Source organism: Miscanthus floridulus, chromosome 9 (assembly GCF_019320115.1).
Source record: "Miscanthus floridulus cultivar M001 chromosome 9, ASM1932011v1, whole genome shotgun sequence".
In the NCBI taxonomy this organism is placed as follows: Eukaryota; Viridiplantae; Streptophyta; class Magnoliopsida; order Poales; family Poaceae; genus Miscanthus; species Miscanthus floridulus.
Window position 1 is genome coordinate 92,478,942 of NC_089588.1, and position 22,216 is coordinate 92,501,157.

Genomic DNA, 22,216 nt, shown 5'->3' on the forward strand with positions numbered 1-22,216 from the left:
CTTCACCGGTGGAGTATCTGCCTGTAGAGTGCAGATAGTCCGATGGTGCCATCGGTGCTCTATACAGAAAAGACGGAGGTCACTGTAAGTGACCGGATGCTGGTCTCGGTAGGACCAGCGCATCCTGTCAGTGGGTGCATGAAGACGCTGGTGTCGGTCCACGACCAGACGTTGGGTCACTTGGTGACCGGACACTGAAGGGATGCATCCGGTCCTGCTGATGTGGCAGCGCACAGAGGAGACGCCGAGTGACCGGACGCTGGGAAAGTCCGGTCGTGCATGATCGGACGCGTCTGGTCGTGATTTCTCGCTTCTGGATGCTTACTGGAAACGACCGGACGCTGAGGTCCAGCGTCCGGTCACTTCGTAGCAGCACGTCCAGTCATCACTTGACCGTTGGGATCAGGCGCTCAGTATTAGAAGAGAGGGGACACGTGGCGTGCATCGCACGACCAGACGTTGGGATCCTGCGTCCGGTCAATATGACTGGAGCGTCCGGTCACCCCATGTTGTGCCTAGTGAAGGGGGTACAATGACTGTATTTCATGGGGGCTTCTATTTAAGCACCATGGCTAGCTCAAGCTCACTCTCTTGGCCATTTGCATTGACATAGCCACCTTGTGAGATTAGCCAAAGCCCTCCCACTCATCTCCATCATTGATTCATCATCTTTGTGAGATTGGGAGAGAATCCAAGTGCATTGCTTGAGTGTTTGCATCTAGAGGCACTTGGTGTTTGTGTTTTGCTGTGGGATTCGCTTGTTACTCTTGGTGGTTGCCGCCACCTAGACGGCTTGGAGCAGCGAGGATCATTGAGCAGAGGTTGGTAATTGCCTCTGGCTCCGATCGTGGTGATTGTGAGGGGTTCTTGACCTTTTTCCGGTGGAGAGCCAAAAGGTACTCTAGTGGATTGCTCGTGGCTTGTGTGATCCTCATCTTGTGTTGGTTGTGTGTCACCCTATTGAGGGTTTGGCATGTGATGCCAATTAGCGCGTGAACCTCCAAGTGAGCGAATCGCCACAACAAGGACTAGCCTACCGGCAAGCAAGTGAATCTCAGTAAAAAATCATTGTGTTCATCATTTGATTCCGAGGTGATTGGTCTTCATTGGTAGTCATTCTTGCGATTGATTGGTTCACTCCTCGACACGGCGGTATAAACAAATTACTCACTCTCTTTAATTTACCACAAACTAGTTGTCAAGCTCTTTAGTGTAGCTAGTTGTGAGAGCTTGTTAGTTTGGTTAGTGTGGCTCTTTAGTTAACCTTTGAGAGCATACTAACTTAGTATAATGACATAGCTATTGCGTGGATAGAAACTATATAAACTAGAATTGTGATAGGTGGCTTGCATTTTTAGTAGGCTAGCGCAACACTTGCTTCGCCTCATAATTGTCTAACCGGTTTGTTAAGTGTTGTTGTAGAAATTTTTAATAGGCTATTCACCCCCTCTAGCCATTAGAACCTTACAAGTGGTATCAGAGCCGAGGTCACCGTGATTTGAGGCTTAACAACCTTCGGTGTAAAAATGGCTCAAATCAACAGCACCAAAAAGCCACCCTAATTTGATGGCTCAAATTATCCCTATTGGAAAGCTAAGATGTCAACTTATATCAAGTTAATCAATAGGAAGGTTTGGAAGGTGGTAGAGACAAAGATTGAGATTAAAGATGAAGAGGCTCCCACCGCCGCAGACGAAATACTACTCCAAAATAATGACATTGCTCTTAGTGCCATCCATGATGCTTTGGATGAAAGAACGTTTGAGCAAATCAAGAATATTGAGAGAGCTCATGAGGCATGGAAGAAATTGGAGGAATCATTTGAAGGCACTCAAGCCGTGAAGGGTGTAAAGGCATATATTCTCAAAGAGAAGTTTGCAAGCTTCAAGATGAAGGAGGATGAGAGTGTGCCAGAGATGTTCCATAGGCTTCAAGTGCTTGTCAATGATCTCAAAGCACTTGGAGAAGAGGTGAAGGACAAGGACTTCTCCCACAAGTTCTTGAGATGTTTGCTTTCAAGATTTGACACATTGGTCACTATTCTAGTGAGGAGTGGTTTGGACACCATGACACTAAATCAAGTGTTGGGAGATATAATGACCGATGATACATATAGAGATGATGATGAAAAGGAAGAAAAGAAGGAAAAGAAAGATGAGAAGAAGAAGAGCGTGGCATTCAAGGTCACATCATCCAAGGGCAAGGCAAAGCAAGATACATCAAGTGAAGATGATGGCTCATGGGATGATGATGATGAGAAGATGACTCTCTTTGTCAAGAAATTTGGCAAGTTCCTGATGTATAGAGTTTGGAATTTAGATAGTGGTACTCTTGAGGAAGGTCATGATGTTGAATTTGATGAAACCAAGGGTTCACAAGTAGAGAATGAGAACTTGGAAGATGTTAGAGGCATTCAACATTCAAATGCCATGAAGAACATGGATGTTGGTGAATTGAGGCCTAGGTAAGTGAATGATGATGAAGATGATCAAGTGCAAGTGCTCTCTAACTCAAATATGCAAGATGATACAAATCAAACTAGTACAAGTGGATCTCATGACAATGAACAAGATCAAGTGGCTAGTATATCATCTCAACCCAATGATCAAGCAAGTGCAAGCAATCAAGTTCCAATCCTCCAACCAACCAATATTGCAAGCGATCATCCATTGGACACTATAATTGGTGATATTTCTAGAGGTGTACAAACAAGATCAAGATTGGCTTCATTTTGTGAGAATTTCTCATTTGTGTCATCCATTGAACCAAAGAAGATAGATGAAGCATTGAAGGATGTTGATTGGGTGAATGCTATGCATGAAGAATTGAATAACTTCACAAGAAATTAAGTATGGGAATTAGTAGAGAGACCAAAGGGACACAATGTGATTGGAACCAAATAGGTCTTTAGAAACAAGCAAGATCAAGATGGGATAGTAGTAAGGAACAAAGCAAGATTAGTAGCACAAGGCTATACACAAGTTGAAGGTCTTGACTTTAGAGAAATATATGCCACAGTTGCTAGATTGGAAGCAATTAGAATCTTGCTAGCCTATGCTAATGCCCACAACATCAAACTCTATCAAATGGATGTCAAGAGTGCATTTCTCAATGGTTACATCAATGAAGAAGTATATGTTGAGCAACCTCCCAATTTTGAAGATTACAAGAAGCCCGACTATGTGTACAAGTTGAAGAAGACATTGTATGGCTTGAAGCAAGCACCTAGAGCATGGTATGAGAGATTGAGGGACTTACTACTCTCTAAAGGGTTCATGATGGGCAAGGTTAACACCACTCTTTTCATCAAGAAGATTAGAAAAGATTTATTTGTGTTGCAAATCTATGTCGATGACATCATATTTGGATCAACCAATCAAGACTTTTGTGATGAGTTTGGAAAGATGATGGCTAATGAGTTTGAGATATCCATGATTGGAGAGTTGAGTTACTTCCTTAGTCTTCAAATCAAGCAATTGAAGAATGGTATATTTATGAGTCAAGGCAAGTATATCAAGGACATGATCAAGAAGTTTGGCATAAGTGATAGCAAAGCCATTAGCACACTAATGGGAACAAATGGCAACTTGGATAGTGATGCAAGTGGCAATATGGTGGATCAAAAATTATATCGGTCTATGATTAGAAGCCTACTCTATGTGACCGCATCAAGGTCGGATGTCATGTTTAGTATATGCATGTGTGCAAGATTTCAAGCCTCACCAAGAGAAAGTCATTTGAAGGCTACAAAGAGAATATTGAGGTACTTGAAGTATACACAAAATGTTGGTTTGTGGTATCCCAAAGGAGCAAAGTTTGAGCTAGTTGGTTACTCCGACTCGGATTATGCGGGATGCAAGGTTGAAAGGAAGAGCACCTCAGGCACATGTCAATTGTTGGGAAGATCACTTGTTTCATGGTCATCAAAGAAGCAAAATAGTGTTGCATTATCAATCACCGAAGCCGAAACATATCTGCCCATAGTTGTTGTGCACAAATACTTTGGATGAAGGCAAAATTGAATGACTTTGGAATCAAGTTCAAACAAATGCCATTGCTATGTGACAATGAGAGTGCAATCAAGTTTACCAATAATCCGATTCAACATGCAAGAACAAAGCACATTGATGTCCGCCACCATTGCATAAGAGATCACCAACAAAAAGGGGACATTTGCATTAGGAGTGTAGGCACCGAAGATCAACTTGCCGATATATTCACCAAACCATTGGATAAGAAAAGGTTTTGCAAGCTAAGGAGTGAGTTGAACATATTGGATTTCTCAAATATGTGTTGATGCACCCCCACTCATATGACATGCCTCTCCTTCGAGCAATCCAAGGTAAATGTTGATTGGCATGACATACATCATTGCTAAGGACATGTTTAGTGCATCTAGTCATTTTTTACATTAAATAGGCTCATTCATGAAAATCAAATGAATTTGATGATTGTATGATACCACTATTGCTTCTATGCTTATTTTGATCTAGTGGTAGCATATGACATGTTTGTGGGCTTGTAAACCTAGTGTTTGATCTAGAAAATAAGCTCTAAGTATTTAACTCAACATGGTACAAGATAACCCTTATTTGGAGGTGTGAAGAAGCTTGTCCTTGGATCAAACTTAGTTAAATGTCTTTGGCATGTATTCTAGATTGAACCAAATTTGGGAAAATAATCCTCACCCCATTGATTGACATTGATAATCTCAACCTATCTATATTTTGAACCTTTGTGGTCATTGATGACAAAAGAGGAGAAAAACAAAGATATTAGTACTATGGGGAGAAAAACAAAGAAATAGTGTACTAAGATAGTGAAACGACAACAAAGGGGGAAAACTTGACATAGGGGGAGAGATATAACAAAGGAAAGGAATCAATTAAAATTTTGAGCACACAAGTAGGGGGAGCAAGCTCATGAACTTGTATGGTGCATTTGAATGTGCATTTCATATGTTTGCTTGCATAACACAAGTTTTAAATTTCAATATCCATGCTTATGTGGTGTATGCTAGTTGTAGGTTTGAATGATGAAATGAAAATCTAGCATGCATAGGTTATCTAGTGATTTCATTTCCAAGTGGTATCGAGCTAACCATGGTCCTAAGGATGGTATATAGGTGCACTCCGATTGGTATCACGCTTCAAAGGTCTATCTTTTATACCTTAGCATAATTTGGTAGACATTGTCTCCTATAATTTCCTATCTAAGCATATGTGCAAGCTACAATCCAAACTCTTAGCACATATGTAGGGGGAGCAATTGCTACCATTTGGAGTTCATGAAACTAGTCCATATCCTTTTACACCTAGTAAATATGCTTGGACAAGCAACATGGATTTAATTGAATTTCAATTCATATCTTTGTGAAAGGGTTGTCATCAATTACCAAAAAGGGGGAGATTAAAAGCTCTAGTTTGGTTTTGGTGAATTGATGAAACCCTAAGTGCTAACCTAGTTTATCAAGTGATCATGAGATAGGTAGCACATTCCAAGTGATGAAGCAAATGAAGACCATGACATGATGATGGTGATGCCATGGTGATGATCAAGTGCTTGGCCTTGAAAAAAAGAAAGAGAAAAACAAAAGGCTCAAGTCAAAGGTATAAATGGTAGGAGCCATTTTGTTTTGGCGATCAAAACACTTAGTGAGTGTGATCACATTTAGGATCGATAGCCATACTATTAAGAGGGGTGAAACTCGTATCGAAGTGCGGTTATCAAAGTGCCACTAGATGCTCTAACTCATTTTATATGCATTTAGGATCTAGTGGAGTGCTAACACCCTGGAAAAATGTTTGTGAAAATATGCTAACACACATGTGCACAAGGTGATACACTTGGTGGTTGGCACATTTGAGCAAGGGGTAGGAGCTTCACCGGCAGAGTATCCACCCGTAGAGTGCGGATAGTCCGACGGTGCCACCGATGCTCTATACAGAAAAGACAGAGGTCACTATAAGTGACCGGACACTGGTCTTGATAGGACCGGCGCATCCGGTCAGTGGGTGCATGAAGACGCTAGCATCAGTCCGCCACTAGACACTGGGTCACTTGGTGACTGGATGCTAAAGGGGTGCATCCGGTCCTGCTGATGTGGCAGCGCATAGAGGAGACACCGAGTGACCGAACGCTGGGTGAGTCCGGTCGAGCATGACCGAACATGTCTGGTCATGATTTCTCGCTTCTGGATGCTTACTGGAAACAACCAGACGCTGAGGTCTAGCGTCCGGTCAATTTGTAGCAGCGCGTCCGGTCATCACTTGACCATTCGGATCAGGTGCTCAGTATTTGAAGAGAGGGGACACGTGGCGTGCATCGCACGACCGGACGCTGGGATCCTACACCCGGTCAATATGACCGGAGCGTCCGGTCACCCCGTGTTGTGACTAGTGAAGGGGTACAACGGCTCTATTTCATGGAGGCTTCTATTTAAGCCCCATGACTAGCTCAAGCTCACTCTCTTGGCTATTTGCATTGACATAGCAACCTTGTGAGCTTAGCCAAATCCCTCCCACTCATCTCCATCATTGATTCATCATCTTTGTGAGATTGGGAGAGAATCCAAGTGTATTGCTTGAGTTTTTGCATATAGAGGCAACTGGTGTTCGTGTTTCGCTGCGGGATTTGCTTGTTACTCTTGGTGGTTGCCACCACCTAGACGGCTTGGAGCAGCGAGGATCGTCGAGCGGAGGTTGGTGATTGTCTTCGGTTCCGATCGTGGTGATTGTGAGGGGTTCTTGACGTTTCCCCAGTGGAGAGCCAAAAGGTACTCTAGTGGATTGCTCGTGGCTTGTGTGATCCTCATCTTGTGTTGGTTGTGCAGCACCCTATTGAGAGTTTGGCGTGTGATGCCAATTAGCGCGTGAACCTCCAAGTGAGTGAATCGCCACAATGAGGACTAGCATGCCGGCAAGCAAGTGAACCTCGGTAAAAAATCATTGTGTTCATCATTTAATTCCGAGGTGATTGGTCTTCATTGGTATTTATTCTTGCGATTGATTGGTTCACTCCTCGACACGGCGGTATAAACAAATTGCTCACTCTCTTTACTTTACCGTAAACTAGTTGTCAAGCTCTTTAGTGTAGCTAGTTGTGAGAGCTTGTTAGTTTGGTTATTGTGTCTCTTTAGTTAGCCTTTGAGAGCATACTAACTTAGTATACTAACATAACTATTGTGTGGATAGAAACTATATAAACTAGAATTGTGGTAGGTGGCTTGCATTTTTAGTAGGCTAGCGCAACACTTGCTTCGTGTCATAATTGTCTAATTGGTTTGTTAAGTGTTGTTGTAGAAATTTTTAATAGGCTATTTACCCCCCTCTAGCCATTAGGACCTTACAAGTGCTCACGTGGAGCCTACCTAGTCAGGTAGTCCAAAGCTTGTGGGCTTGGAACTAACAAGAGGAGCGGCAATCCTAGAACTCGCCTCAACATGGACTAAGTGACCAACAAGTCACCAAACCACGTAAAACCATCATGTGTCATCCTCTACATTGTGGTTTGCTTATCTCAACACAAGTTTACTTCATTTCAATATATATTGAGCTTGTGTTGTTGAGCTTGTGCTTTTTACCGTCTTTATCACTATCATGTGTAGGAGCTTCGAAGTGCTTTCTCTTTTACTAGTTGCTTTGTTGCCAACTAGAATTGTTTTGGAGAATTCTCACTAGCTTGGTACCCTAGTTGTTCTCCAGCTCAATCTTTTATAAGTGTGCTAGCAAATTTAGATAGAGGGGTATAGTCGAGGCAAGACCGCATTTTCACTTACGCATCTAAATTGGTTAGCCCTTGCGATTAATTTTTAGAAATGACTATTCACCCCCTCTAGTCGGCCATCTTGACCCTACATTGTGATTGATCCTAAGTTAGATTGGGAGAGATATAGTGTATTTGCTTTGTTGAATTGCATTTGCAAATTTCTTTTTACTCTTGGTGGTTGCAGCCACCTAGACGGATTCGAGCAGTGATGGTTGTTGTGGGGAGTGTTGATAATTGTTCTCTGCCTCTAATTGTTGATTTGTAAGAGGTTTTGATCCCACCTCATGGAGTTGCAAAGGGATACTCTAATAGTATATGCCTATGGCTAGTGGGAGTGCTCCTTGTTGATTGATTCTTGCGGCACCCAAGTTGTTGGGTCTAGCTTGAGTGGCTAGTTAGTGAGCAAATCATCATTTTGAGACTCCCCACAACATGGATGTAGGTTGCCGACAAGCAACCAAACCATGGGGATAAATCTATTGTCTCTTGCCCTCGGTGGTTTGCTACTACTTACATGTGCATTACTTTCATGCTTGTTGACCGTGTGTAGTTGCTTGCCTAGTTGTGTAGCTCACTAATGTAGTAGCTAGTTTTAGTTGCTAGCCCTTGTTTGTTTGTGTGAATTAAGTTGGTACTAGAATTGTGTATTGGCTTGCTTGGGTAAAATAGAGTAGTGCAAGTAGTGGCTTTAGGACTTGTTATTTTACCAACCACCTTGTTCTGGTGTCTATGAGTTTGTAGACAAATTTTTATAGGCTCCCATCTAGCCATCTAGATCCTTTCTGTCGGCGGGATAGAGAACACTAAGGGTAGGTATTTCTTTTCAATCTGAGCACCGACACAAGTAGACTAGCTTTGGATCCACGTACTTTTGTTAGTGATGACGACATTGATGTGATATGGGGGATGTTTTTTGCTGCTAGAGTTCATTAGTTCTCGCTAGAGATAAAAGCCAAAGGTTTCTACACAACAAACTCTCTGCATTAGAAAGCTTACACAAAGGGCTTTTGTGATTAATTAGGATGTGGGGATAGGTTAGTTTTCCTTTGATTTGATGATGACAAGCTTGTGCAAGGAGGTGAAATGCTTTAGATCCTGAACTTAAGCCTGATAAGGAGGCTGATATGTTCAACAATGATGAATAGTATGTTGATGTTGATGATGAGGGGACGCACATGCTAGTGCGACTCAGTCTCCTAATAATACATAATCACTTGATAATGCACAACTTTCTTCTAATGTTGATGAACGTGTTGATGACGATGACTTGTCAAAAAAGTGTTGATGATGTTGCCGCTGGCGAAGGTGTTCCTCTTAAAGCATAGACCAGAGATGTAAATCCTTGGATGATGCAAGCGTCTGTGTCTACAACTAGGTCTAAAAAATGATACAAAAACCCCAAGACTACGAAGGGAAAGTTATTTCCTAACATTGTAGCATTTAGGAAAGGAGTTAAGCATATGAATAGAGGTTTTGAGTTTGCTAATTTCATTCAAAACAAATATGATTCATTTTCAAGTGTGCAGTCCAAGGATGTCCTTGGCGCATAAATGCTTCTAGGATCTATGATGCCAAGACAAGAGAGGTAAAGTAGTTGTAGATGTCATCCCCCCGCATAATTCACGTCAGCTCTGTTGAGTTGTGATCCAAATTTAGTTATGTACAAGATAAAGGATAACTTCTGCCGGAGCGAAGTGAGGCCCGTCGCCGGGAGGCTTGGACCGAAGCGAAGCGGAGGCTGAAGTTAGCCCATCATGTTTCACTACCGTGCCTTAGGGGGGGGCAGGGGGCGGAGCCCCCCGCGGTATGGATCGTCGCCTATTAGGGTTTTCCATCTATATATACTTCCTGTAAGCCGTCGTCTTAGGATAAGAAAAGTTATAAATCCCCGACGTTTGTAACCTCACCCGATATAGTGAAGATTTGCTGGTTGGTGCCCATGGTTTTTTCCCTTCTTCCTTGGAAGGGTTTTCCACGTTAAAATCTCATGTCCCCTGTGTTTGATCTACTGTTCTTCGTCGTTTATATTGCCTATCATTTCTAACAAGTGGTATCATAGCTTGGTTTCAAATTAGGGTTTTGCGATGGCATCAATGAAGTTTGATCTACCGCTGCTGGATTACAAGACAAGATTTGCGCTGTGGCAAGTCAAGATGTGGGCGATTCTAGCACAATCTTTGGATCTTGATGAGGCGTTGGATGGTTTCGGAGGCAAAGGGTAGAAATCATGGACCGCTAAAGAGAAGCAGAAGGATCGTAAGGCTCTGTCTCTGATTCAACTTCATCTACATAATGATATTTTGCAAGAAGTGCTACAGGCGAAAACTACCGCAGAACTTTGGCTCAAGCTGGAATCGATCTGCATGTCCAAGGATCTAACCAGTAAGATGCACGTGAAGATGAAGTTGTTCACGCACAAGCTGCAAGAAGGTGGTTCGATGATGAACCACTTATCGATCTTTAAGGAGATCGTTGCTGACCTAGTGTCGATGGAGGTAAAATATGATGATAAAGATTTAGCTCTTCTACTGTTATGCTCACTGCCTAGTTCGTTTGCAAATTTCTGAGATACCATACTATTAAGCTATGATGAACTAACCCTTATGGAAGTATATGAGGCCCTCCAGTCGAGGGAGAAGATGAAAGGTATGGTTCAGTCTAATGTGTCGTCCTCCAAGCGCAAAGTGTTGCAGGTTAGAGGTAGGCCCGAGCAGAAAACCTACAACAACAATAATAATTGAGACAAGAGAAAGAATGGTAAAGGCCATTCGAAGTCCAGACGTAGGGATAAGTTCTGCATGTATTGTAAGAAAGATACTCATGTCATTGAGGATTGTTGGAAGCTACAGAATAAGGAGAAAAGAAACGGTACGTATAAACCAAAAAACAAATCCGATGGTGATGGTAAGGCCTCTATTGTCTCCGCTGCTGCTGATGGTTCTGATTCAGGAGATGTTCTTGTTGTTTTTGCTAGTTGTGTTGCTGGTCGTGATGAATGGATACTTGATTCTGCATGCTCATTTCATATATGCTCTAACAGAGATTGGTTCAGTTCTTACGATTCTGTGCAGAGTGGAGATGTCGTGCGTATGGGAGATAACAACCCACGTGAGATCATGGGCATTGGCTCCGTTTAGATCAAGATGCATGATGGCATGATACGCACACTGAAAGATGTGAGACACATACCAGGGATGGCTAGAAAATCTCATCTCCCTCAGCACACTTGATGCCGAGGGGTACAGACACTCCGGTTCAGGTGGAGTGTGTAAGGTATCAAAAGGCTCTCTCATTCATATGATAGGTGATATGAATTCTACAAAGTTATATGTTCTTAGAGGAAGTACTTTACATGGTTCCGTCACTGCTGCTGCTGTTTCTAATGATGAACCAAGTAAAACTAATCTCTGGCATATGCGTCTTGGGCATATGAGTGAACTTGGTATGGCAGAATTGATCAAGAGAGCCCTGTTGGATGGCTGCACTATGGGTAAGATAAAGTTCTGTGAGCACTGTGTTTTTGGTAAGCACAAGAGGGTAAAATTCAATGCATCTGTTCATACCACCAAAGGTACACTTGATTATGTACATGCTGATTTGTGGGGGTCGTCTCGTAAGCCCTCTTATGGTGGTGCTCGTTACATGCTTACCATTATTGATGATTACTCTAAAAAAGTGTGGCCTTATTTTCTGAAAAATAAAGATGATACTTTCGCTACTTTTAAGGAGTGAAAAGTTATGATAGAAAGGCAAACTGAAAAGAAGGTAAAATTGCTTCATACTGACAATAGCGGTGAATTCTGTTCGGATGTTTTTAATGATTACTGCAGGGAAGAAGACATTGTCAGACACCACACGATCCCGTACACTCCTCAGCAGAATGGTGTGGCTGAGCGTATGAACTGAACCATCATCTTGAGGGCTCGCTGCATGCTGTCCAATGCTCGTATGAACAGGCGTTTTTGGGCTGAGGCTACTAACACCACCTGTTACTTGATCAACCGATCACCTTCTATCCTACTTAATAAGAAAACTCACATTGAGGTATGGTCTGGTATGCCTGCTGATTATTCATAGTAGAGAGTTTTCGGTTGCACTGCTTATGCTCATGTTGATAATGGAAAGCTAGAACCTAGAGCTATTAAGTGTCTGTTTCTTGGTTATGGTTCTGGAGTTAAAGGATATAAGTTATGGAATCCTAAAACTAAAAAGACTTTCATGAGCAGGAGCATTGTTTTTAATGAATCTGTTATGTTTAATGACAGCTTATCCACAGATGTTTCTTCAGTTGGTTCTAATGAGGAGCAGCAACATGTTAGTGTGCAGGTGGAGCACGTAGATGATCAGAAAACTAAAATTGTTGATAACAATGTTCATGATATTGTTTAGCACTCACCTGCTATTTTGCAGCCTTAAAATTAGTCTATTGCAGATCGTAGAACAAAGAGGAATTGTGGACCTCGTCCACGTTTAATTGAGGAATGTGATATTGTTCATTATGCCTTTAGTTGTGCTGAACAGGTGGAGAACATTCATGAGCTGGCTATGTACACTGAAGCTGTTGTTTCTGGTGACCGCGAGAAGTGGATTTCTGCTATGCAAGAGGAGATGTAATCACTCGAAAAAATGGCACATGAGATGTTGTGCGCTTGCCTAAACAAAAGAAGGTCGTTCATTGCAAATGGATCTTCAAAAGAAAGGAGGGTTTGTCTCCTAGTGAGCCTCCAAGATTTAAGGCAATGTTAGTAGTAAAAGGCTTCAGTCAGATTTCTGGTGTTGATTATAATGATGTGTTCTCTCCAGTTGTAAAGCATAGTTCAATTCGTATATTTTTTGATATTGTTGCTATGCGAGATCTTGAGCTTGAGCAGTTAGATGTAAAGACTGCGTTTCTACATGGAGAGTTCGAAGAGGAGATATACATGGACTAGCCAGAAGGGTTCATAGTACCTGGTAAGGAGGATCATGTTTATAAATTAAAGAGGTCCTTATATGGTTTGAAACAGTCTCCTCGTCAATGGTATAAAAGGTTTGATTCTTTTATGATGTCACATGGTTTTAAGAAGTCTGAATTTGATAGCTGTGCGTACATTAAATTTGTTGATGGGTCACCTATATACTTGTTGTTATATGTTGATGATATATTGATTGCTGCCAAGAGCAAGAAAGAAATCACTACGTTGAAGAAACTGTTGAGTATTGAGTTTGAGATGAAGGATCTTGGTGCTGCTAATAAAATTCTAGGTATGAAGATTACAAGAGATATAAATTCTGGTTTGTTATTTCTTAGTCAGCAAAGTTATATTAATAAAGTTCTTCATCGTTTCAACATGCATGATGCAAAGTCTGTTAGTACTCCTATTGCTCCTCATTTTAAATTATCAGCTTTACAATGTGCTAGTACGGATGAGGATTTTGAGTACATGTCAAGAGTTTCATATTCTAGTGCTATTGGTTCTTTGATGTATCCCATGGTTTGCTCTCGTCCTGATTTATCATATGATATGAGTTTGGTTAGTAGATACATGGCTAATCCTGGTAAAGAACATTAGAAGGCTGTTCAGTGGATTTTCAGGTACCTTCGTGGCATAACAAATACTTGTTTGAAGTTTGGCAAGACTGATAAGGGACTCACTGGCTACGCGGATTCAGATTTTGCTGCCGATTTGGATAAGAGGAGATCTCTCACAGGTTATGTGTTCACTATTGGTGGTTGTGCTGTGAGTTGGATGGCAACATTGCAGCCCGTTGTTGCCCTGTCTACCACTGAAGCAGAATACATGGCTATTGCTGAAGCATGTAAAGAATCGGTTTGGTTGAAATGTTTGTTTGCTGAGCTTTGTGAAGATGATTCTTGCATTAATTTATTTTATAACAGTCAAAGTGCTATATGTCTCACTAAAGATCAGATGTTCCATGAGAGAATGAATCACATTGATGTCAAATACCATTATGTTCGCGATGTTGTCGCGCAAGGTAAGCGGAAGGTATGCAAGATAAGCACACATGATAATCCTGCTGATACGTTGACAAAGCCAGTTCCTATTGCTAAGTTTGAGCTTTGCTAAAGCTTAGTTGGTATAACTGTTTAGCCCAAGAGGCTATTTGGCACCAGAAGTATTTCTTTGTTGTTTCAGGGTAAATGTTCGTTTTATGCTATAAGAAGAAATTTGTTTTAAGGTGAAGTTTGTTGAGTTATGATCCAAATTCAGTTATGTACAAAATAAAGGATAACTTCTGTCGGAGCGAAGTGAGTCCCGTCGCCAGGAGGCTTGGGGCGAAACGAAGCGGATGCTGAAGTGAGCCCATCATATTTTACTACCACACCTCGGGGGCGCGGGGGGCAGAACCCTCCGCGTTATGGATCGTCGTTTATTAGGGTTTTCCATTTATATATACTTTCTATAAGCCGTCGTCTTAGTATAAAAAAAATTATAAATTTCCGATGTTTGTAACCTCACCTAATATAGTAAAGATTTATTAGCTGATGCTTATGATTTTTTTCTTTTTTTTTTTTGAAAGGATTTTTCACATTAAAATCTCGTGTTCCCTTCTTTGTAGTTTATACTGCGTATCGTTTCTAACAAGCTCTGGTTTGGATAGGGAGCGAGAGGCGCCGGCGCCACACAAAACTATCTAAAACTATCTCCGCCGAGGCTCCCTTCCATGGTATACCATGTTTCCGGCGGCTACCACCTCTGCAGCGCCAGACCCCTTGTGCTCCACCTTCCCCTCCTCCCGCCGCGCTCCCCCTGCCGCTTCGCGTCACAGCTTCGTTGTCGCAAGAAGAAGAGCCACCGGCAGCTCGGTCGTCTTCTCTCTCCGGTGTCACGGTCGCCTTCCCTGCCGCTCTCGCTGTCGCTGCCACGCCTGGTGGAACAATAATGAGCGAGCGCGCCGGGGCTCCGGCGCCAGCCGCGGCCGCCATTGCCGGTACGTACGTACGTATGTCTTGGAGTATTGACTGAGGCGCCAGCTGCTGGATATGGCTGATTGGTGACCAACGATGCAGGGCCGTCGCGTCGGCGCCGGACCACATGGACGAGCAGCCGGCGAGGGGGAGGTACCACCCGTTCGAGGAGATCGCCGAGACGGTGCAGCTGGACGAAGGCGAGCCGGCCCACCTGACCGACGCCGAGTCCGCCCGAACAATCGTCGAGGTCAACCTCTCTTTGACCAACCTCAAAGCCACCACTCTACGGCCCTGCTTGGTGCTTGCCACTCATAATCATACTTCGCAAATAAATGCTAAGAGAATCATGAACTGCAGGTGAACAACAAGGCGACGGTGATGATCTCCACGCTTGTCGGTGACGGCGTGCAAGAGCGGATCATCCTCCCGGAGTTCCCCTACCTCACCGACGAGAACGGAGGTAGCTCCTGCCTCCTGGCTGATGCAAATGCAATGCAGCTACAAGCTCTCGTAACTTACCGTGTGACACTAATTTTCCCCCTTCCTGATGAAGCTTATGTGTGGCAATCTTCTCAGATATCTACTTCGAGGTCGACAACGAGGACGCGCTGCTGGAGAGCGTCATGGGGGAGGACAAGATCGCGGTGACGCCTCTGTTCATCCCCATTTCCTCCCCTGTTTCATTCACCTTATGAATTTGTCAGTGTGTGACACCGATGGCCTTGCTCGTGTTGTTGATTCATGTGTGCAGCACGTTATCATCGGATTGGATAACACACAGGTCTTCGCCGACTTGGATCTTTCGGCCTCGGCCACAGATTTTGCACAAGAAGATGATGACGGCGACGAGGACGATGACGGCTCCGACGACGACGAGGAAAGCGACTTTGACGATGACTTCAACGACGTGGTTAGGATGAACCACAAGATACTGCTGTTGATTTCAGTTGTCTAGACTCCAGAGAGGCTGTTGATTTTATCTAGATGTATGTAAAACATGCAGCAGGGTGTGTTTTCTGATGGTGAGGACGAGGAAGATGATGGTGAGGAGGAGGAGGACGACGACGACGACCTACCAAGCTGGTCCAACCTCGAGACCGTGAATTCTTGCCATCCGTTGTACTTTGCAAGGATGATCGTAGAGGTACATGATTGAAGTTTATGATATGTAAGGTTTTATATTAGCATGTTTTGTCAGCAACTGTACTCTTAATAAAATCCATTCCCAGACTGCAACCAAGTCTAACATAGACTGGTTGGACCGGCCACCTGCAAGCCTTGTTGTCGAGGGCCAGCTGAGACCTGCCTTTGCTGAGGAGAGCACCATGGTTGCCAAGTATATATCAAGTATAGCTGCTGTGATAAAAAATTAACCTTCTTGTATTCAGCAGATGTCTGCATTTCATGAGAACATGCGATCCTTACAGGTTTCTGAATTCGTGGCAGGTGATGCTCCAAAGGAAGATAAAAAGGAGAGTGGTGCCACCTTTTTCAAGGTCGAGGTCCTCAGCATTGAGTTGATCACTGCATATGGAACTGAGGCACGCTACTTTCATATTTTGACATGTTTGAATTTCCCATGGCTTCTCTGCAATTCTAACTTCACAATGTGAATTGTTATCAAACTGTACTACTGTAGTGTTGGTATTATGTATTTGATGACCATAGTTTAAATTATCAACATGTAGCCAAAGGTAAAGATTGAAGAATACCAAAAGGCTAAGCCGGACATCATCGCGCATTCTGCACCAAACGTAATATCGCGTCTGAGAGCTGGTGGAGACAAGATCACACAGGCTCTGAAATCTCTCTGCTGGAGGTGCAAGGCCATTCATGTAGAGGTACAGTTTCTTCGGACTGATTGCAAGAACCGTTCCAGGATTTCAACACTGGACATCATGGAAGAGCAATTCACCATCTCTCAAAGGTTTGGTGTTTGATACACAGCCCGGTTATGTTTTTGCAGGAAGCAGCGGTGATCGGAGTGGACTGCCTTGGATTTGACTTGAGAGTGTGTTCAGGAACTCAAGTGCAGACACTGAGATTTGCTTTCCCTACAAAGGTCTGTGATGCTTCTTCTCTCTCTTTTTCAATGAAAATACTGATCCACTTACAATCAGCTTCGATGATGAGACACCAGTGCTTATGTTAGTGGATTACGTGGATTCTGAGCAAAAAATATATACTCCCTTCGTTTTAAATTATAAAACGTTTGACCTTTTATAGATTCATAGTTTTTCCTACGTACCTAGATATTGTCGAGATATATAGTAAAAAACTATGTATCTAGAAATACCAAAACATCTTATAATTTGGAACTGAAGGAGTACTATTGACCGAAAGAAGGCACTTGCATTGCATTATCATGTCCTGAATCTTTTGAACCGCATGCAGGCTACTTCCGAGTTCGCTGCAGAGAAGCAAATACATGAGCTACTGTTTCCTAGGAATACACATCAAGAAGGGCAATCGCCACAAGCACAAGAGAAGTCATGATGTAATCCAGTGTGATAATAACTTTGTTCATTTGGTAGGAGATCAGTTTAGCAAATAAGCTATTGGCCACGTTCACGAAGGTTATGGCATAACTTTCGAGCTCGGCATTATGATTTCGATTTTTGGGGCATCATCGCAAGTAAAAAGAGAGCAAGAGAAAAACAGCCAATTTCATAGTATCAGAGGGAGAGGCTCTGCTTCCGCGCCTGTTCTGGGATAAATCAGGTCTCCAAAGTCCAAAGTTAAAGGGCAGAACATGAACATATTCAAAATTGTAGCTCACCTTAGGTCGTCTTTGGAACACAGGAATTTCACGTGAAAGATTAAATTATATGAATACAGCCAAACAAGTGATTACTCAGAACACGCTGCCTCAAAACAATGCTAAACTGAATACATGCTACCATACTAGCATGTATGGACATGTATGGTAAAAACACAAACGCTAGCATGAGTCAGTAACACGCCCCGTTTTACAATTCAAGCAACACATCAAGTGCCCCATTGAGCAACAAAGTTAAAAAAACACACTAGTGTAAGTCAAAACTCTGGTACAGACCCTGCAAGCAGGAACTCTCCTGGAACAAAAATCTCAAGTTGCACTTGTCACTGAACCAACTAAAAGATCTAAAACTGCTCTAGGTTGCATTTGCATAGCGATCCTCAAAGGAGTAAAATATCCTCATGAACTTGATAACTGCACTTCTGTAAGTGTTTCATGCTGGCAGCAGGAGCAAGGAGCTACCAATTTGTAAAAGGCAGAGCAATCTTGTTTGATCGAGCCATACACGTGCACATATATAAGGCATTTCCAAAACTAGGATCTTGATCCTTCACCAAGGTCGTGAACTCATAGGGCGTCATACAATGGGCTACTCAATGTGACCACCTGCTGCTTCTTCAGATGAGGTTACAAACTCGGTTATCAGCCCTGAAATTTCCTCAAAGGCATCGACCTGCGCAAAGCAACAAAAATAACAATATCGTCATCTCAGGTTGGTACTTAGTTATTATAATGGGGAGCAAATACTAAGTTAGCAATGCCAGTCGTGCCTAAGGACTAAGGTGAGACTTCTGAAGGAAGAATGGAGATACAGTAGAACATGGACAGTCAATTCAGTGAAGGGAATGGATTGGCTAAGTTGACCCCAAAATTTAGTAATGAGGTTCACAAATCACAATGGCATCTTTCGCTAATTATCACATGTAAAAGAACCAACTTAAAGAAATTTCACTGAAAAAATCATAACAAGCTGGAAAAGTCGTGGGGTGCCCAATGTTGATCATCTCCAAAGTTTAGGAAATTTATTTGCAGTATAGCATTTAGTTCAAGCCCAGTTCAAACTATGCCCACTCTCTCCATAAGGCATAAGATGAAATTGACAAGTAAATTTAAATCACCACACTAACCTGAGGCCATCGGCCGCCGGAATGGTAGACAAATCTGGCGTCAGGCAATGCAGACGCCACTTTCTTCCCCTCATCGATCCACATGTCTGACCAAGAACCCGACCACAGCACCAGCATCGGCAGCCTCCTCACCTCCTCCGAAGAACCCCTCCACTCCCCAAGCTGAAAGCTGTGGTTCATCGCCTTCCATGCCTCAACCACCCCCTCAGCCTTCCCCTCCCCCCGCATCGCCGCCCGGTACGCCTCTGCCTCCTCGGCGCCAACCCCCCGGGCGCAGCACAGCCGCAGCAGGCCGCGGAACAGCGCCGGCACCCGCAGCACCATCCTCCCCAGCAAGGGCACGTCGAAGACCGCGGCCGGGAACGCCGGCAGGGACGCGGCGGCGTCGACCAGCGTCACGCTCCGCACGGCCCCCGGGTGGGCCGACGCAAACGCGGCCCCGGCCGCGAGCGCGGAGTCGTGGAGCACGAGGTGGACGGGGGCCACGCCGAGGCCCAGCGCCTCCGCGGCGCGCGCGACAGCCGCGGCCGCCTCGTCGGGCGCGTGCGGCGACCTCTGGGCGGCGGCTCGCGGCGCCTCCTCCTGGTACGGGACCTCGCCCGTCTGCACGAGGTGCTCGAAGGCGTGGAAGATGCCGCGGCCCATGATCTCCCGGAGCGCGCTGGTCCGGGCGGGGGCGGGCGCGGCGGGCGGCGCCGGGGAGAGGCCCTGGCCGGGGAGGTCGAGCGCCGTGGCGTGGACGCCGCGGGAGGAGAGCGACGAGAGGACGCGGCGAAAGGACAAGGACCCCGCGGCGAGGCCCGAGAGGATGAGGACGCGGTGCGCGGGGGAGCCCCCGCCGCCGATGCCGGCGGGGTGGGAGGTCACGGCGAAGAGGCCGGGGGCGGGATCGAGCTTGAGGACGCGGCCTTCGGCGAGGTGTCCGCGGAGGAGAGGTGGGAGAGGCGCGGGAGAGGAGGAGGGAGGCAGGATGTGGGGAAGGAGGAGCGCGAGGAGGGAGACGGCGGCGGCGAGGTAGAACCAGAAGGGGAGCGCCGAGGCGAGGGAGAGGGGCCGGGGTGGCGGCAGCGGAGGAGATGGTCGGGGAGGCGCGCCTTCGTCGGAAGCCGCGTCGGTGACGGGGGGATCTGCCGCCGGCATTGCTGGGCTCGGTTTGCTCGCCGGCCGAGCGTGAGGATGGGAGAGTGGAGTGGGCACTGGGAAGCGTGCGGGATATTTAACTTCTAGAAATGTTATACAACACACGATCGGTTTGTCTGTGTTGGTCAGATCTGCCAAGTCGTGTCCCAGGCGGCGCGGTCAGGTATGCGCGCGTGGTCGTGTTAGGTGAGGCCTAGAGAGAGGACGCGAACGCGATGTCAGAAAAAAAATATTTTCTGTAATCTATAGCTCTATGGATATATGATTTTGTGATTGTCTGAAGGTAGAAAAATGCTAGAGGTAGAAGAAGGGTGGAGGGTGGAAGTTGTTGAATCTTAATCTTATAATGCAAAATAATTCATGTATTGAAATTACATAAAACATATGGTTGTGTAATAGATAATCACCTTACCTTTTTACCATCATTACGGATGTGCCTCTTCAAATAGCAGTTTTAGGTTTGGCGCTACGTTTTTAGCAGCAAAGAAAGAAAAAACGATACACATTTACCACTTTTGCTCGCGTGGCACGCCAACTCCGCTGTCCAGCTCGGATCCGAGTCACCAGGCTCAGGTAAAAAGACCTCCTCTACCCCTGACGTCTTTATCCTCCCTGCGTGGCCCGGCCCACTCCACTCTCCCTCCCTCCCCCGTCTTTCTCTGCTCCGTGCAACGCCCGCCCGTCACTGTCGCCGCCGCCGCCGTGTAAACTGCCGCTCGCCCCCCACCTCGAGCTATGTCCCAGTCGCCCCCAAGCAGTTTTGAGATGGAGTAAAGGTATGTGCCTGCTTCAAGCCCTATCTGCGGTCTGCATTGCACTGTGTTTTTTGGATTAGGGTTAGAGTTCGTCGATCTGATTCGGTTTTTCTCCATCTGTGCTTCGTAGGCAGCTTATGTAGTACTACTCCTTGCAATAGATTTTAGCGGGTGCCCCCATTTGGTAAGTTTAATCTTTGACTGCAATGGAAATGGTAGACTTGTTTAGAACCGTGCCGTGTAGGATATTGATCTAACTCGTTGGTTGTTTTGTTGTTGATTCATTCTGTCAGGATTAATTCTGGCAATGCGTTTAGATTAGTTGTTAAGGTTGATAAATATGTCGCTGATGGGGAGTATGGGCTAGTAGAAATGGTCGAGCAAGAGCATGAGTTGTGGTTGGATAGAACTGGGCAATATACTCTGGAGAAAATTCATGAGATAGCCACAAAGATCATCTGGGGGCCATCACAAACACTATCAGTTTGGGTAGTTGACACTGACAGTGGTTCTGAATGGAAGTGAGAAGGGATGAGCATTTTCAGCAAATGGTAAAGGACAGATGGGGACAAAGGGTTGCTTTTCTTGTAGTTGACGTTGTCAGTAAACATGCATACTCTGGTAATGATAGTTCTACGCGTAGATGTGCATCTGGTGTCACTACTAGTGAAGGCAGTGGAATTCCTAGAAATGTAGGAGGCAGTGGTTCTAATGTACCTAAGAATGCAGAGAGCACTGGTGATACATGTAGTTCACCACCTCCATCTGTGCCTGCTGATATACCAGAGCCAGTGGATTGGGCCAATCTGATCATACTTCCAGATGTCAATAATGATGGCGATGCTACTTTAGCTGTAGATGAGGATAAAGTATATGAAGCAATGGGATTTAAGGCAACAGATGAGAGGGTAGAAGCAGCAGCAAGGGAAGCAATACCTATCCCTACAATGACATCTGAAATGCAAGATATGAGTGAAGCTGTTGTTCCAGTGGATGACAATATAGAAGAGGAGCCAATGTTTGAGTGGGACAGGGATAATCCTAACCTGTTTGTGGGGACTTGTTACCCTAGTATGGACGATTTCAGGCTAGTAGTGAGGCAGCATGCCATAGTAAAGGAGTTTAAACTTGGTACTACTCATTCTAACAAGAAAAGGTTTAGGGGACACGGTACTGCTCTTGGGTACCCTTGGGTTATTAGAGCTAGGACACAACATGATGGGAGTGTCAGGGTATATTTTCTTGTTTTTGCTATTCAGCTGATTTAATATTCTTGTAAATGTTTTCATGAAATGTTTACTTATGTAGGCTTCTTGTGTCATTTTGTAGGTGCAAATAAATGAAGGCATTCATAATTGTCGTTCTAGAGCTAGAGTCCCTGGGTGTTCAATGGCATCATAGGCTTGGGTGGCAGAGAGGGCTATACCCTTACTCAAGAGGAAGCCTGGCATGGGTCCAAAGGTAGTACAGGACGAGCTTCAGGTTAAGTACAAAATAGAGATCCCATATCAGACTGTAGTTTATGGTAGACAAAGGGCAGCCAACAAGTTGTTTGATAAATGGGATGATTCATTTGATTGGTTGTACCGATTCAAGGTAGAGGTTGAGATGAGGTCACCTGGGAGTATATTGGAGATAGACGTTGAGACTGTGGAGGGAAAGGTTCATTTCAAATGGTTTTTCTGCTATTTCAAGGCTGCAATTGATGATTTCATAAATGGTTGCAGGCCCTATA

General features: G+C 44.5%; 3 protein-coding genes across 4 annotated transcripts; 2 read left to right on the top strand and 1 right to left on the bottom strand.

Annotated features, from left to right (window-relative positions):
• Positions 1-9,851: 9,851 nt before the first annotated feature.
• Positions 9,852-14,370, top strand: LOC136480290 (uncharacterized). Its single transcript, XM_066477877.1, has 8 exons — positions 9,852-9,985; positions 11,598-11,662; positions 12,044-12,138; positions 12,289-12,377; positions 12,848-13,041; positions 13,153-13,231; positions 13,343-13,487; positions 14,329-14,370. The coding sequence occupies exons 1-8, from the start codon at positions 9,852-9,854 to the stop codon at positions 14,368-14,370; spliced, it is 843 nt and encodes a 280-aa protein (XP_066333974.1).
• Positions 14,362-17,322, top strand: LOC136482386 (uncharacterized protein At3g49140-like). 2 transcript variants are annotated; one of them, XM_066479598.1, is made up of 11 exons: positions 14,362-14,700; positions 14,780-14,927; positions 15,038-15,140; positions 15,257-15,324; positions 15,432-15,590; positions 15,684-15,824; positions 15,910-16,027; positions 16,127-16,221; positions 16,369-16,521; positions 16,647-16,742; positions 17,075-17,322. In XM_066479598.1, the coding sequence occupies exons 1-11, from the start codon at positions 14,444-14,446 to the stop codon at positions 17,174-17,176; spliced, it is 1,440 nt and encodes a 479-aa protein (XP_066335695.1). In that variant the 5' UTR covers positions 14,362-14,443; the 3' UTR covers positions 17,177-17,322. The 2 variants fall into 2 exon arrangements, with proteins under 2 accessions (XP_066335695.1, XP_066335696.1); XM_066479599.1 differs by having other exon boundaries at positions 15,687-15,824.
• A 176-nt stretch (positions 17,323-17,498) lies between these two features.
• On the bottom strand, positions 17,499-19,799 carry LOC136482387 (protein AUXIN RESPONSE 4-like). The gene is made up of 2 exons (XM_066479600.1): positions 18,587-19,799; positions 17,499-18,132 (listed from the first exon to the last, which is right to left on the bottom strand). The coding sequence occupies exons 1-2, from the start codon at positions 19,724-19,726 to the stop codon at positions 18,049-18,051; spliced, it is 1,224 nt and encodes a 407-aa protein (XP_066335697.1). The 5' UTR covers positions 19,727-19,799; the 3' UTR covers positions 17,499-18,048.
• Between the last annotated feature and the right edge of the window lie 2,417 nt (positions 19,800-22,216).

Coding starts and splice junctions, on each gene's coding strand:
- LOC136480290 (XM_066477877.1), top strand. CDS start 9,852: ATGGCATCAATGAAGTTTGATCTACCGCTGCTGGATTACAAGACAAGA. Junction 9,986..11,597: donor GATGGTTTCGGAGGCAAAGG/GTAGAAATCATG, acceptor TGATTACTGCAG/GGAAGAAGACATTGTCAGAC. Junction 12,378..12,847: donor TCTGCTATGCAAGAGGAGAT/GTAATCACTCGA, acceptor TGAATTTGATAG/CTGTGCGTACATTAAATTTG.
- LOC136482386 (XM_066479598.1), top strand. CDS start 14,444: ATGTTTCCGGCGGCTACCACCTCTGCAGCGCCAGACCCCTTGTGCTCC. Junction 14,928..15,037: donor CCGCCCGAACAATCGTCGAG/GTCAACCTCTCT, acceptor CATGAACTGCAG/GTGAACAACAAGGCGACGGT. Junction 15,591..15,683: donor ACGATGACTTCAACGACGTG/GTTAGGATGAAC, acceptor TAAAACATGCAG/CAGGGTGTGTTTTCTGATGG.
- LOC136482387 (XM_066479600.1), bottom strand. CDS start 19,726: ATGCCGGCGGCAGATCCCCCCGTCACCGACGCGGCTTCCGACGAAGGC. Junction 18,133..18,586: donor CCGGCGGCCGATGGCCTCAG/GTTAGTGTGGTG, acceptor TGCTTTGCGCAG/GTCGATGCCTTTGAGGAAAT.